General features: G+C 53.8%; 1 protein-coding gene across 2 annotated transcripts in view; it reads left to right on the forward strand.

Annotated features, from left to right (window-relative positions):
* SLC6A17 (solute carrier family 6 member 17) overlaps positions 1–4,866 on the forward strand; it is a 46,256-nt gene extending 41,390 nt beyond the window's left edge. For both annotated transcript variants that reach the window (XM_019730477.2, XM_074319325.1), the window contains exons 11-12: positions 411–573; positions 1,053–4,866. In XM_019730477.2, the coding sequence (XP_019586036.2) occupies positions 411–573; positions 1,053–1,421 (532 nt within the window). In that variant the 3' untranslated portion in view covers positions 1,422–4,866. The remainder of the gene's footprint in view (positions 1–410; positions 574–1,052) is intronic.
* The last annotated feature ends 7,062 nt before the right edge of the window (positions 4,867–11,928 follow it).

Raw genomic sequence — 11,928 nt, forward strand, 5'->3', positions numbered from 1 at the left:
ACCACCACCCCTCCACACACACCCAAGTCCCCCATTCAGGAATTCCACCCACAGAGCTGGTGGTAGAAACTCCAAGTCAAGGAAGCTTTCTGCCTTAGGACACTAGGGAAGTGCACTTCTACCACTTTTCCAGCAGGGGGAGTCTAGAGCCAGGCCAGTGTGAGGGGCTGGTGCCTGGCCTGTGGGCTGTATCCCATCCCTGGGTGGTGCGTCAGGGGAGGTTAGAGGAGGACAGCAGAGTCTTCCCAGAGGCCAGCTGGGCCACAGAATAATACACTGGGAGCACTGAATGTGAAGAATGGAAGAGCTGGGAGGGAAGGACTGGTCGATGAAGGCTTCCTGGAGGAGGTGGGGAAATGCACAGATGCAGTGAAGGTGCCAACTCCTGGGCCCTCTGCTGTGCTTGGCAGGTTCATGCAGGAGCTGACGGAGATGCTGGGCTTCCGGCCCTACCGCTTCTATTTCTACATGTGGAAGTTTGTCTCTCCACTGTGCATGGCTGTGCTCACCACGGCCAGTATCATACAGCTGGGGGTCACACCCCCCGGCTACAGCGCCTGGATCAAAGAGGAGGTGAGGGGTGGGGCCCAGAACCCCAGTGATATAGGTACCTTCTCAGGCCTGTAATGCAACCGGTGATAGATACAAACCTTTACAGGGCAACTACTATATGCCAGGCCCTGCCCGGGGCATTGCACACCTGATCTGTAACCTTTATAACATTCCGGAGAGGTGACATTATCCCTATCACACAACCGGGGATCAGAAAGGCTAATGCACTTGTCCAGTCTTCCTAGCCCGTTTCCTCTCCATCTGTGTGGAATGGAGCCACCCATCCTTTTCACAGGTGTAGAAACTGGGACAGTGGGAGGCTCAGGCCCTTCACCAGGGTGACCAGCTAACTCAAGTAGCAACCCCTGCTGACCCCACCTTTGCTGGTACCAGGACAGCGGGTGGGATGGGGAGAGGGCAGAAAGCTGTGGTCCTGGAGGTCCAGAGAGGGTGAGGCTGTGGGGTGTCAGGCAGCAGCCCTCACCCCTGTCTGCCCCTAGGCTGCTGAGCGCTACCTGTATTTCCCCAACTGGGCCATGGCACTCCTGATCACCCTCATCGTCGTGGCAACCCTGCCCATCCCAGTGGTGTTTGTCCTGAGGCACTTCCACCTGCTCTCTGACGGCTCCAACACTCTCTCCGTGTCCTACAAGAAGGGCCGTATGATGAAGGACATCTCCAACCTGGAGGAGAACGACGAGACCCGCTTCATCCTCAGCAAGGTGCCCAGCGAGGCCCCCTCCCCCATGCCCACTCACCGCTCCTACTTGGGGCCCGGCAGCACGTCACCCCTGGAGCCCAGCAACAACCCCAATGGACGCTATGGGAGCGGCTACCTCCTGGCCAGCACCCCTGAGTCAGAGCTGTGACCACTGCTCCCAGCCTGCCCGCCTCTCCCCATGACACCCAGCCAGCTGCCCTGCTCCCGCCTGGCCTCTCCTCCCAGGCCAGGCCCTCTGTCCAAGAAGAGGGGGTGTCTGCCCTGCCTCCTCCCTCACTCCAGTCCCAGCCAACTTCTGCTCCCTACACCTGAGTGGGGACTGGGACAAGCTCTGTCCCCCAGTCCAGGCCACCAACCCATCTATCCTCTGAGGTCCTCTCACCAAATTGCAGCCAAATAACTGGAATAATCCAGAAGTTCCGATTCACAGCACAGAGGAGACTCCCAGTGGCCACCTTAGGGGTCATTTCACCCTCCCTCTCTCCCTGTAACCTGCCACTGGCATTCTTTAGGTCTCAGAGTCCTTCTGTGCTGCCCGATGGTGGTGGTGACGGTGGTGGTGGTGGTGGTGGTGGTGGTGAGAGGCACCGGGGTGGGGTGGGGTGTCCCGGAGGCTGCCTAAATGGGGCAGATGTGCCAGAGCTCAGGACTCAGACTTGGGGTGTTTTGTTGTGTGAGGCAGATGGTGCCCTGGCAGCAAGAGTGAGAGGGCTCCTTTGCCCCCACCTCTAGGTGGGATCCCCAATGTCCTTGGCCCTGCCTGGGTGGGTGGGGTGTGCTCCTGCATTCTGCCTGGGAGGGCCATGACTGGGCCCAAACCCTTCCCACCTCCGTTAGAGCTTAGCTGTCACCCTGTCCCCTCTCCATCCTGGAGCCCAGAGTGGTGGCCTCTGTCTTTTCCTTGAGAGTTTTCCAGAGCACACTTGGTGGTCCACAGCACAATTGTATGGTTTGGAGCACAACTGCAAAGCACACCCTGTCTTCTCACACCTGGGGCTCAACTTTCTCATTAGCGGCAGCTTCTCCCCTGGAATTGGGGTCCCTGGAGTTCAGGGGCTCACATACAAGAAGCCTCACACCTGGGAAAAGATATCATTTCACTGCCCCTTTCGGCGGCCACTCACCCTGTTGTGTAAGCACAGCTACCTGGTGTGCACATTATGTACGGACACCTCGGAAACCTTTCCCAAGCGGCCTGGCCCGTGGCAGGGAGGCCACAGCCAGTGCTGGGGGTGCTGGAGGTGGCAGGATGGCATCGGATGGAGGCTGGGAGGACTAGAACCTGACTGAAGAGCAAATGTGTAAGGAACGGATGTGCCGATGGAAGGATGAAAGGATGGATGGATGGATGGCAGGAAGGAGGGAGGGAAAGGAGGAAGGAATGATGGAAGGAAGGGAGGGAGGGAGGAAGGAAGGAAGGAAGGAAGGAAGGAAGGAAGGAAGGAAGGAAGGAAGACTGGCTGGTAGAGCAAACCGCCATCTTTGAGAGCTGTGGTTGGCTGGGCGGGACCAGCCACACTGCTAGGCCTATGCACCTTCACAGAGGGTCCCGAGCCACTCCTGTGACTGACTGCTTTCAGCACTGGACAGGAAAGACTAGGCCCAGGGCTCCCTCCTTCACCTCTTAGTTCCTTGGTCCCCACCTGCTTGCCTGGGGAGCTACCCCCCACCCCTCCATCTCCCTGAGTCACCCCTCCTTCACACCTCCCATTTCTCGCCCTCTCAGAAGTATGAGGGGAGAGGGAGATCCACGTCTCCCAAAAAACATGAGCTTTTGAGCACCATATCCCGCCTTAGGCCCCCTCACCTGACAAGACCTCCTACCTTGGACCCACGCCTAGTCCCAGCTGATTTAGCAACAGGAAAAGCAAGGTCCCAGGAGAGAGGCTGCACTATATATACTCTTCTATATATTCTGTTTCTATTGTATATTCAATCTGTACATGTGGGTGTAAATGCTGTTAAATGACAAACCCAATATTATACCGTGGCTGGTGGACTATTTCCATCCTCAGTGCTGTACAGATCTATTTTCATTGTATATTTGATATATTTTTAATTTTGTAGCTTGTGGCTGGGCCAGGCCCCAGCCCGACAGCCTGCGATGGGGCTGAGCGGTGCCGTCTGCTTGGTCCCCGTGGGCTGTGGAGCACGCCTTGCCTTTTGCTGTAGGCCGGTCCCCGGCCTGGCTGTGTCTACTGTGTTAGTGATGGGGCTCAGAGCTTGTGTGTGTGTGTGTGTGTGTGTGTGTGTGTGTGTGTGTGTGTGTGTGGAGTGTGTACATACGTGGAGGTGAGTGTGAAGGGTGCTGATTTGTGTTTCCCAGTGTTCATCTCGCTGCCCCTCTGCCCCCGTCAGCCTCCCCCACCCCCTCTCAGCTCTGTCAGGCCAGGCCTCCGGGCAGGGTGCTGCAGGAAGCCCCCTGTTGTGGGGAAACGGCAGGCTTTTCTTGCTGGTGGCTCACTGACCTCACATCACTGGGTTTGCCAGAGGCAGGGAAGGAGGGGCCTTGGAGAGGAAAAGCTCCCCACCCCAATTTGTTTTCCAGCCAGCTTCTTGCTGTGCCCACCCGTCACACCCTCTCTATCCTGAGGAAAGGACGGGTTTCTTAAGATGGTGAGACCCCAAGAAGCGCCTCTCTCCTGCGTTTGTCCTTGAGACAGTCCTGGCAGTGTTCAGAAGGGAACAGCTGCCCCTCTGTATTTCTGACACACACCTCTGCTCGCTCCACAGGGGAGCTTGGTAGCTGGAAGTGGGGTGAGGCCAGGGGGGTGAGGAGCAGGTGGGGATCTGACCAGGTAAGATTGAGCCAGCTGCCCTGATTCCCTGGAGGAGGAGGAGGTGGCCCCTTGTCCCTGCACAGGGTCGTCCCACCACTGGCTTTGGTGCTGTCCACGCAGTGCCCACAGGACTCCAGGGCAGGGCAGGGGCATGGCTGCAAGAGTCCCCTGGCCCCTGCCCTCCAGCCCAATCACCAGCTTCTTGCTCAGGGAGCCGTCTCCGCTGAGGCCACATGGAGCCCGAGGGGGTGGATAGGTGGGGCACACGAGTGGATGCCAGTGTAGGTGGCTTTGCCCTCCAGCAATAAATCTGTGAGACTGTTGCTTTCCTAATGTCAGGAGAAGCCCTCCTGAGTCAGCCTGCCACAGGCCCTAAGCAGGCCTGCAGTATTACATACCGGCAGGGGCTGCCCTGCTGCCCATCCTTGCAGCTGCAACCCGTTCCCCATGGCCCCCCAGAGTCTCGTGGTGGAAAAGAGAAGAGACTGAACAGGTTGGAATGTACCTGACTCTCTCCCTGAGTGTCCACCAGGCCCTGAAACGGGCCCTACAGCCCCTTCACTGAGGCCAAGGAGGAGGGCCCAGGGTCCCTCGTCATCCCTCGCACTGCTTTGTACAGACCCAAGCGCACACAGCAAGCATTACTTTAGGTTCTGGCACAAGCCCAGAACAATTCAAGTCCATGGCTGGCCAGAGTCTTGGGTAGGTCAAGACCACTCAGCCCAGGGGAGGGGATGAGGCATTGTCACCCTGGAGACCTCCTTCCTCTCTGCTCCCCTCATGGTGTACAATAAAGTGTCTGTTCTTACCACACCCCTCTTGCCTATCTGACTTGCCCAGGGATCGGGAAGAAGGAAGGGGGGAAGGGTTGGGGTGAAAGCTTGGATGGGATGGGTGGAGAGGGCTGCTGTGGGAGTTTGCGTGCGGCCGGCTGCTGGCAGAGGAGTTTGGGGAGGATGAGAGCGACATGTATTTATTTTCCTAGGAATTGTCCCGGGTGTTTAACAATGCGCACACTTGTAGCAGGCCTTATTGGGTTCCCAGTACTCCACACATCCAATCTCCTGTGATCTTTGCGACAGCTCTCCGAGGATGGTACAGTTGACCCTTGAACAGCGGGTTTGAACTGCACGGCTCCACTTATACGTGGATGTTTGCCAATAAATATGCAGTCGGAACCTCCATATCCTTGGGTTTTGCATCTCTGGATTCAATCCACCACGAATGGAAGACAGCATTTTCTATCGGACATTGGGAGGGCCAGCTTATGTGCGCTGTTCTACGCTATTTTATATAAGGGACCTGAGTTGTTCAAGGGTCAGCTGTACTTTGTTGTTCCAAGTGAGGAAAATGAGGCTCCTTCTGATGGGAGGATTATGTTTGGTGTCCACTTACGGGTCCTTGAAGGGGAAATTCCTGTCCTGCTTTGGTGCCAGGGTGGGGTGCGTGGAGGCCCACCTCAGGGAGGGCTGGGGGCTGGGAAGGCCTGAAAGGGAGGTGGGGTATGGCAGGGGACGTGAGGGTTCACGGGGAGCAAGCCCTGTTCTAAGTTCTGGGGGTGGAACCTCTCTTCAAGGTAGCCTTCTGTGGGGACAGAGCCCCAGAAAGCAGTTTCCAGGCTCTCGGCCTCACATAGAAAGGTGCTGGCTCAGGTAGTAAATGGCCATCAACTGTGATTGGATGGCCATCAGCTGTGGCTAGTTGGCCGTCAGCTGTAACCAGTGAGCCATTGGCCACTAATATAACTGCTGTGGCTACGCTAGCAGAAAATGGGGGCCAGCAAGAATATGGTGGCTGAGCCTGCAAGGGGCGCAATGAGGGTTGAGAATTGTGTGGCTCCTGCTTCCTGTTTCTCCAACCCAGCCGCCAGTGAGAATATAGTAGTATGACTCCCCCATCTATGGCTCCGTGGGTGTTCCTTTTAGGCCTCACCATGTCCTGTGTTCTTATGTGGGGAGCGGGAGCTGAGACCCCACAGGCCTCCCCGCACGACAAATGGCGCAGCGAGCAGGGTCCCCCGCACGACACCTTCCCTTTTGCATACTTCAGCAGATGGTAAAGACGAAATATGGAATTACCTAGTTTCTCAAATTTCAATCTTAATTATTTATTAAGCACCTACTGAATGCTTGGCTCTGTGAAGAATGGAAGGAGCTGCTGGTAGAGGAAGTGCTTCTTGCCTCACCCTCAAGGAGCACAGACATTGGAAGAGGCGAGAAGTGTGGCTCCTGTGGGAGGCCCCACACCCACTGTATGCCTCTCTAATCTGGAATGATGCTGCCTGATCTTCCAGAGAAACAGCCAAGGTCCCCCCCAGGAAACGTTTATTTCCTTCTCCTGCCAGAGAAGAAAGTGTTGTTCCAAGAAGAGCCACTAGATGGCAGGAAAACCCTTCTCTCCAGGTCAGTCCACGCACCCTCCTCTCCGATTCCATCACTTACTCCTTCCTTTCTGGGTTAGTTTATTCGTTGAACAAACATTAATCATCCACCATGACAGGCTCTGTGCAGCTATAGATACACAAAGATAAGTAAATCAGCCCCCACTTTCCTGAGTTTGGGGAAGGGACCACCACCTACCACCATCCCCCAACTCCAAATCTCTCTCAAACTGGGGAAATGTGTTGGTGCTGGAAAGTCTTTGAAAAGTCATTTAACCCTTTGTTTGAAAGTAACGTTTGGGTTGAAATGTCAACCCTCCTGCAGGACCCACTAAGAAGCTATCACAAGGGCTTGGGTTTGAGGGAGAATTGAGTCAGACTTCCCAAGTTCAAGTCTAAATGCTAGCTAGGTCTCCTGCTTCCTGAGAGCCCTAGGGCAAGTTATTTAATCCCTCTGAGCTTAAATTTCCTAGTCTGTAAAATAGGTGTAATGAATGGATTGAACGAGATAATGCATATTACTGTGTATCAAGTTACTCCAAATCTTAATGGCTTAAAAGAACCATTTTATTATATCTCATGGTTTTTTAAGTGAGGAATTCAGCAGGGCTTGTCTGAGTGACTCTTGTGGTGGCAACTGAGGTCCCTCAGTGGTATTCAAGTGGCAGACGAGCTGGTCTGGAGGGCCTAAGGCAGCCTCACTCACATTCATCCAAATGGCTGGTGCCTCTGTGGAAATGGCTGGAAGGCTGGGCTCAAACTGTCACCAGAGCAGTGGCTACAACTGGCCTCTCTAGCATAGTTCATCTCTGGGTGGTTAGACTTCTTACCTAATAGCTCAGGGTGCCCAGAGAGTCCGTTTCAAGGGACAGGAGGCAGAAGCTGTCATTTCTTAAGGCCTAGGCTGAGAAATGGCAGACTGTCACTTCTGTCATATTCTATGGGTTATAACATCTGCCCAGGGGTAATGGGAGGGCATGGAGACCCCGCTTGTAAAAGGGAACAGGGCCAAAGAATGTGTGGCTGCCCTTGTAATGGGCCTATTCCAGGGTACTAAGGATCTTCCATCATTGGCCCCTGGGAGGGAACTTCCTCTCGAAGGCACATCAGCTTAGAGACGTAGAACTGGAGCACAGAACAGGTATGTTCTGATGGGGAGGTGAGTGGCTGCGTTTAGGCCCCGGGTGGAGGGTGCAGACAGGGAGGAAGAGGACATGCGGGAGGACAGGACAGGCCACAACTTCTGCTCCCTGTTTGCCCAGGGCAGGTGGCACGAAGTAGGTTTGAGTCATAGCTCTGTCACCAGCTGCACGACCTTGGGAAAGTCACTTAATCCTAACCCTCTGAACCTCCATTTTCTAATGTAAAAGGAGGATGCCAATAAAATCTCGTTCTTGCAGAAGTGGTATGAGGAAAAATGAACTTGTTCTGGAATCCCTAGTAGAATACAGTATAGAATTCTTTCCATATGGAATATAATAGAAGCTCCTTAAATGTTAGCTTCCTCTTGAAACTGGAGGAAGTCCACGGGTCCTGCTTCATTCTGGGGGCCCCATCACCCATGCAATGAGACTTCTCCTAGAGCTATTCAGAAAGGAGATTTTCAGTCTAAAACTCAGTGAAGCCAAGGAAGGGGGTGAGAGAAGACACCGTTTCCAGGAAAGGGAGTATCAGAGTGTGGGGGTCTCACTGACCCTGCACGCCGTCCTGCTCCCGCCAACAAACAGCCACAACCAGCTACATAGAACTCAACCAGCTTGAGCCAAAGGGGCTTGGGGCAGGGGTGGAGGTTTCTACAGACCACAGAGATGTGGTGGTTTAAGAAAAAAGGCCCCAGATTCTTTAACACTTCATGGGAGTGGAGTCTATGTTCTCCCCTTGAATCTGGGTGAGCAGATGCCTCCTTTGACCAACAGAGTAATGGTGAGAGTGATACTGTGTGACTTCTGAGGCATTCTAGGGGTACTGGTTCTGGGGGAACCCAGCTGCCATGTAAGAAGTCCAAGTGCCCTGAGACTGCCCGTGCTAGAGAAGGCATATTGGGTGGTGCTTCGGTTAACAGTTGTAGCTGAACTCCCAGCCTCAGCCAGCATCAACTGCCAGCCACGTGAGCAGCCCACAGTGAACATGCCACAGTGAATGTTCAGCCCCGCTGAGCTTCAGACGTCTGCAGCCCCAGCTGACATCTGACTGCAGCCGCACAGGGGACCCTAAGCACAAACTGTCCAACTCAGTCCTTCCTAACTTCCTGACCCATAAAATCATGAGCCAAATAAAATGCTTGTTGGGTTTACACCACTAAATTATGGAGGTAACTTGTTTCACAGCAATAGTAACCACAACTGGGCTCAACCTCCTTGTAGAATATTTGGGGAAACTGAGGCACAGATGGGGAAAGAGATCTACCCAGAATTCCCACGGCCAAGCAGGGGGGGAAAACCAGGGCCAAAGCCTGTGTTTCTTGTTCCCAATCCAGTACACCGTCCAGTACAGCTCCCACGCTCTCTCTCCTTCATCCCACTGCCTCATTAATTCCAAGCATGAACTGAGTGTTTTGAGTGCCCAGGATGGTGCTAAGCACTGGGAATATACAGAGAAGGATCAGGCAGTGGTCCCTGCCTTGTAGAGGCTGTCACAACCTGACTTGGAATGTCCTGCCACTGTCCTACCCTCTGGTCTCAGGTATACTGACTGCTGCTGAGTCCTTGACTTACTTTGACTTATGTGGGAAGAAACCTGGGGAGTGGGGAGAAAATTAGGTCTGTCCCTCAACAACAAACAAGCTATTGTTAGTGAGACAGGTTAGTTAACATGTTGTGAGGCAGATAGGAAAGATCCCTGGTGAAATAAGCAAAAGCCATATCCTGAAACTCCAGGTTCTGGAATGTCTCCTTCACTCCAGGACAAAGATATGAGAATGGCTTTGAGGAAAATAAATTATCTCAAATCCCTTTTGGCCGGACAAAGGAGCAGATCTGATAGATAGGGATGGGTTCCCGTTAATCCCGTTAGGGGAGGCAAACAGGACAAACCTGGTAGACAATTCCATTAGAAGGCGCCAACCCCCTTCCCCAAGCAGGCAAGGGAAGGTATAAAAGTAAGAACTTTTGCCTCAGTCACTGGGCAACCCGGTCCAACTCCCTTCCTTTCCGAGAGCTGCGACACTTTACTTTTAATAAACTATCCTCTCTTACAACTCCTCGCCTCTCCTTGGTCCGTGCTTCCATTCTTTGGTTTCATTAGACACGATCCCGGCACAAAGAAAATATCCTACATCATTAGGGTAACTCCATGCCAGCTGCAGTGCCAGCTATGGAGCAGGAAGACAGTGCAGATCTACCCTGTGCCTTGCTGGGTCGAAGTTGGCTGAGTGCTGGGCCTCTGTTATTCCCAGGGCTGATCCAAGCGGGAAGGGGCGCTGGGCTTCTGCAGCATCCAAGAAGAGCCAGAGTTTAATCTGCCTCTCCAGACAACTGCTTCCTCTTTCCCCAGGACACTGCCGGAGGTGGCTGGGCCCATCAGGACTAATTAGCTATTTTAATGAAATGAACAAGTTTTGCCCAGGTCGGAGGAATCCATACTTTTCTAGATGGAGAAATGCTGAGTGCCAAGGAGTCTTGCCAGCTGGGCTCTAAGCTACTGTACATGTGTGTACATGCGTGTGCTCTCTGGACCCAGGCTGGAGCTGTACCCCAGCAGCCTTGAGCAAAGAGGGCTTGGAGGAGCGGTGGGGGGTGTCACTTAACTGGCTCTGGTCAGTGATTTCCATGAACACTATAACATGCAGAAAACACAGGGACACCTATGTCATTCTCTACCTTTGGCCCAATCCCAGGCCTAGCTCAGTCTCCCAGAACTCACTGCTGCCCCTTGGGCCTGAAATCTCTCAAGGAGAAAGTGCCTGAGACCTGGCACTCAGTCCCTTCCAGCCCTCTGACTCCAAGTCCATGGGTTATAAGGCTCTGAGTCCAGGCCACGCCTGAGTTTGTGGCCTGTATCCTTCTGGTCCTTTCAAGAGCTGGAGCATCAAAGTCCATCTTTGGAGTTCCCCAGAGCCCCAAATATACCTTACTAGAATTTTCACAGCAACCCAACCCTGCCTTCAGCCCTTGTGCTGAGGTGTTCTAGCTGAACTCCACAGGGCCCCTTGGGCTGGTCTCTGTGGCTGGGTTTCCCCCAGATTCCTCTTAGCATTTGATTGGGAGTCTGCCTATCTCTGCACGTTGCCTGAGGCTGGGGGTGAGAGGCAGAGTTAAATGAACTGAGGCTTCCAGCCTCCTCTTGCCCTTCTCCCTCCCTGAGGGGAAAAGCCCTGTCACCTTCCTCCCTGCCTGCCCAGTGATGGTGACTGATAAGGGAATTCAATTAACCGGGCTGGGGAGCAGGGCAGGCAGGAAACGGATGCTGGCTCCTTGACCGTGACCTGAGGAAGAAGAGGCCAGTCCCTGGCAGGAGGTGGAATGGCTGGCAAAAGAGGGAGGCATGGGTACCAATCGATAGGACCTTGCCTTGGCAGCTATGGGACCTGCGCCTAGGCCTGGAGCCCCTCAAAACAAGCAGATTCCAAAGAAGGGAGATGTAGAGGAGGGTGGATGGCTCCTTCACCCCCAAATGACAGCCCCACACCAAGCCCCTATAGGGAAAGGGGAAGGGTAAATGGCTTCGATGACAGGCTCTCCAGCTTCCCACCACCAGGATCAGCCTGTTTTTACAGAGCAAGGGCCTTATTTGAGGGGCTCTGGAAAGGTTACAGGCACTTGAAAGCCCCCCCATCAGTGTCACTCTGGGATCAAACATTGCCCTCTTTCCCTTTTTTTTGGTCATAGTTTTATTCCTGGTGAGAGAAACCCACTGTGGCTGATACTTTAGCATGAAATGGCTCCCAGACAGGTGTTCTTTCCTGACAGCCAGAGGACGCCATTGGCACCCAGGGGACAAATGTGGATAAAAGGTAATAGTGCGAGGAAAGAAACTTGGGGAATTAGGAATTTCCAACTGTAACTGCCTCATAGTGTTGCTTAAGCCTGTCAGTTACCAAGCTCTTGGAGGAATAGAAAAAGGAGGGAGCAGGCAGATCCCAGATGGGAGAGTTAGGCTGGGAGAGATACCTGAGGTCCTGGAATAAACAGAATCATTTGTCACCCCAGGCCTATCAGCCCCTATTTCTCCTCATTACCATAGCCCAGGGCTGAGGTGATGTCTGGAGCAGGGTCTCCTACCACCACCAGGGGGCAGCACCCACTCATCCACAGTAGGCTGTCACACCGCAGGCTGGGCAGGGGGCTCTCCTGTGCTTCCTCGGTTCTGTGCTTTGGGGAAATAGCAATGACCTCATACACACAGAACTGATGGAGACAAGCTCTGTGATGCCAACCGCAGCACACTGAACCCCCAGACAATTCCAGAAAGGCCCAGGTAATTGGTTAGCCCACAGCTCTAGAATAAAACCTTCAGCAAGTGATGTGGCCTCTGGAGGCCCCAGGCCTGAGACTGAG

The sequence above is a fragment of the Rhinolophus sinicus genome, linkage group LG14 (genome assembly GCF_036562045.2).
Source record: "Rhinolophus sinicus isolate RSC01 linkage group LG14, ASM3656204v1, whole genome shotgun sequence".
Lineage (NCBI taxonomy): Eukaryota > Metazoa > Chordata > Mammalia > Chiroptera > Rhinolophidae > Rhinolophus > Rhinolophus sinicus.